Source organism: Bombina bombina, chromosome 6, assembly GCF_027579735.1.
Source record: "Bombina bombina isolate aBomBom1 chromosome 6, aBomBom1.pri, whole genome shotgun sequence".
NCBI lineage: Eukaryota > Metazoa > Chordata > Amphibia > Anura > Bombinatoridae > Bombina > Bombina bombina.
The window spans coordinates 392,187,543-392,191,756 of record NC_069504.1 but is presented as its reverse complement, the minus strand read 5'-3'; the positions used below and the strand labels follow the sequence as shown (position 1 = coordinate 392,191,756).

The following is a 4,214-nucleotide window of genomic DNA, read 5'->3' as shown; positions in this document are numbered from 1 at the left end:
ACTAAGCGCCGCAAGCATAACGCTAAAAATAAATAGTACGGTTTATTCTGTCTATCATGAGAAAGGTAGTGATTAGATTAGCAATAACAACATACACATCTCCAAGCCGGCGGCACATGTGCACGGAGTGAGTGACAGCACACGGCACATGCCTGCACTGACATACTGTACATACAGTCCCGCTCGCTCAGTGCCACGGCTCGGCTCGCGCCCGGGGAAACTTCTGCACTGACTCCTAAAGAGAAACAAAAAGAGTGACAGAGACCGGTCTCTGGGGATTGGCTGTCGCGCGTGACGTCACGGGGTGTTGTTAAAAGCCCTGCTGGGCTAGAGCGGTTCAGAACTACAAGTGACTGTCAGTAGTGCAGGAGCATACAGAGCGAGCAGTGCATCTCTACAGGATAATACACAGGCTGTGACGGCACTGCCAAGCGCAAGGGCGAATGAAGAAAATAAAGCCTTCCCCAGGGGTAAAAGTACTGGGGCAGTACAGGTTGCATACGGGACAACTGAATTGCTGCGCTGGATAAGAAGTCTGTTCAGTTCTAGCGAAAGTAGAGAACAGCACCAGCATGGGGTCATTGACCAACAGCAGCTATAACAGCACGGTGGACAATATGACAACAAGCAGTGAAAATGATAGGCCAGGGGAAGCTTGGATTGTGGGCATGGGCATATTGATGTCCATCATAGTTCTGGTCATCGTGTTTGGCAATGTACTGGTGATAACTGCTATTGCCAAGTTCCAGAGGCTCCAGACGGTGACCAACTATTTCATCACCTCCTTAGCCTGCGCTGACCTAGTGATGGGGCTGATAGTGGTGCCCTTTGGAGCCAGCTCTGTTATGCTCCATACTTGGGAGTTTGGAAACTTCTGGTGTGAGTTCTTCACCTCGGTGGACATTCTGTGTGTCACTGCTAGCATAGAGACTTTATGTGTTATCGCAGTGGATAGGTATTTTGCCATCACCTCTCCATTTAGGTATCAAAGCCTGCTGACCAAATGCAAAGCCAGGATTGTTATCCTTCTTGTTTGGGTGGTTTCAGCGCTCACCTCTTTTCTCCCTATTTACATGCACTGGTATAGAACTGACAAACCTACAGACATAGCCTGCTACAATGAAGAAACATGTTGCTTCTTCTACACCAATCAAGCCTATGCCATATCATCCTCCATCATCTCTTTTTATCTACCCCTGATGGTTATGGTGTTTGTCTATGCCAGGGTCTTCCAGGTGGCCAAGAAACAGCTGAAAAAAATAGACAAATGCGAGGGGAGGTTCCACAACCAGAACAATTTACAGGACGTGAATGGCAAACAGGGTAACAAAAGGACCTCCAAGTTTTGTTTGAAGGAACACAAAGCACTTAAGACTTTGGGCATTATAATGGGCACTTTTACCCTGTGTTGGCTCCCTTTCTTCATTGTCAACATCGTCCAGGTGATCACCAAGGGCGTGATCCCCAACAGTGCTTACACCATATTGAACTGGCTGGGATATGTTAACTCTGGGTTTAATCCACTCATATACTGCAGGAGTCCAGACTTCAGATATGCATTTCAGGAGCTCCTGTGTTTGAGAAAACCTGGCTCCAACCTATATGCTAATGGCTACCCTCAAAGCAATGGAAACAGTGTGTACAACGAAGAAACAGATGGTGGTCAGATCGAGAAAGATAGGACTTTCGAAGTATTATATAAAGAGGAGAAGTCTCCCCAGGAATCCCTTTTAAACTGTGAAAGTACTAAGCTAGATTTTAGCATTGAACCCCTTGGCAAAAACCATAACACGCAAGATGATTGCTTATTATAGGATGTTACAAAAACTGGATAATTGCAATACAATGGTCAATCAACTGTTTTAATGTATGATCCTAAGGAAATTAATGTGTTTATATATAAATATATTTTTGCAGATGGGCGGTGCCCAACTCCTGCAGGATGCGTAAAGTTAATAGTGTTTCTTTCTGTATAGTTTCAGTTCTACTTAAATTAAGGTAAGATATATTTACTAAACTGTTATGGCTTTTATTGTTAATGACATTTTTATTATTTTATGGAAAAAAAAACAATCTACCTCATGGACCTAAATGATCTTGTGTAACTTTGTTTTTCAATGTATGTACTGCATGTACTTCTTTGCCGCTCTCATTACACTTTGCAAAATGAATACTACCACTGTATGGAGGCGGGTCTCTCCAGCAGTGAGCGGGTTAACTTGGTGTATGTGATTTCCAGATGTAAGTTGTGGGAGAATAGAATAGGAAGAGAGGATGGGAACTGTATGAGAAACTATATATATACATAAATATAAATATAAATATAAATATATATATATATATATATATATATATATATATATATATATATATATATATATATATATATATATATATATATATATATATATATATATATATATATATATATATATATATATATATATATATATATAAAGTTCCCTCTATCCCTATTTGCTACTACCTAAAACCCTTGAAGACGAGGTAACCAAGTAATTGCGTATAACCTGACACAATCAGTTGGCCATGTTGAAGCCCATTATTAAAATATTTCTCGGGGTTAATAAAGGTCAGGGGTCAAGATGAGTTCGTCTAATTTTAGCCAATTTTAAAAATAAAATATCCCCATAGCTGTATTTTAATCACCAAGTCATGTTTTAGCTTCCATTTAACCTTATTTGTAAAAAAAAAATGATGCCCAGCTACATTTCAAATTATTACATAACTTCATTTCAAGACAGTGATCCGGTAACATTTATTTATTTCCCTCCCTGGTAGATAGTAAGCACAATTCTGGAAGTTAATAATTTGACTTAAGGGTACAAACACTTTTCTGGCCAAAACATTGTCACCAAGTATAGTACCTTATTCCCCCTTATCCAATTAACTGTATGTTCAAATTGACCTGAAACACAACATTTTTCCTTCATGATTCAGATATAGCAGGACATCTATCTTTTTTTTTTACAAATCTTTTTAATTAACTTCTATTACATTGTCTTCATTCTCTTGGTATCTTTTGTTGAAAAACCCGACAGGGCAGCAGTTTGCAAGAATGTTATCCATGTGTAAGAGCACTAGATGGCAGCCCTAGTTCCTGCCATGTAGTGCCCCAGACACCTACCTAGGCATCTCTTCAACAAAGCATACCATGAGAATAAAGCACATCTGATAATGGAAGCAAATTGAAACTTTCTTAAAATTGCATGCTCTGTCTGAATCACAAAAGAAACGTTTTAGGTTTCATATCCCTTTACTTTGGTGCCTCTGACTCGGCGATGAAGTATCCTCAGACTTTTTATAATGTGTGCATGCCTAGGTATACGAAAGTCTAGTTAGAAATAAAATAGCCTATTTAGCTCTGGTTTAAACATGCTGGGTTAATCAATTACAGCTCTTGAAAAAAAAGACAGATATTATGGACTTTTCCATTCTGATCTGAAAGAACATCACCTCCTGGGGAAGTTCTTTTTTATTGTCCTGTTGGGGATATAGCCTGATTCATTTTGAGTTTATCCACTAATAGTATACATTTCCAGCTCAGCATATGCACATTATCACCTGCTGATCAGCACTTTGCACATTTCCAAGCCGTACAGTATTGTATGTTGCTGTCATTAAAGGACATTGTTTTATTTGTAACTTTGATTGTCTTGTGTATCTCTCTTACTTGTTTGTGTGTTTTTGCCTCTAATCGACAAAATACTTTGGGCAGTAGGCAGATCACATCCTTTATCTACAAATGCTTACAGACTAAGGAGAAGTAAAAAAGTAAAAAAAAAAAGTGATACGTTTTTCAACTGGAATACATTATACGCTAGTTTATTAAATCCTTTGATTACAGTTTGCTAATTATTATGGGGCTTGACAGCTATCAGAGAAGGCAATGGATCACTAGAGCCCCGTGTTGTTGTTGATACTAAATGGGCTGCAGATTTACACCAGCTTTGAGAAAAAAATGTAGAGCTGTCTTCTGAAGCAGTTCTTTTTTTTGGTGGTGGTGGTGGGGGGGGCGTGGATATAACAAATGTTACATGGACCGTGCAAGGATATGCCAGATGGGAACTTTACTCTGTTCTGTACTGAATTTTCCTTGTGCTGTCAGGAGCTTACATAAACCCAACAGGTGCAGGAGGACTGACTCATGCCCCTTTCTGACAACTCATAGCTATGTGCACATCATGGAAACCACA

At 39.5% G+C, this 4,214-nt stretch overlaps 1 protein-coding gene across 1 annotated transcript; it reads left to right on the top strand.

Annotated features, from left to right (window-relative positions):
* Window positions 1-355: 355 nt before the first annotated feature.
* Window positions 356-2,092, top strand: ADRB2 (adrenoceptor beta 2). The gene has a single exon (XM_053719839.1). The coding sequence runs from the start codon at window positions 573-575 to the stop codon at window positions 1,812-1,814; it is 1,242 nt and encodes a 413-aa protein (XP_053575814.1). The 5' UTR covers window positions 356-572; the 3' UTR covers window positions 1,815-2,092.
* The last annotated feature ends 2,122 nt before the right edge of the window (window positions 2,093-4,214 follow it).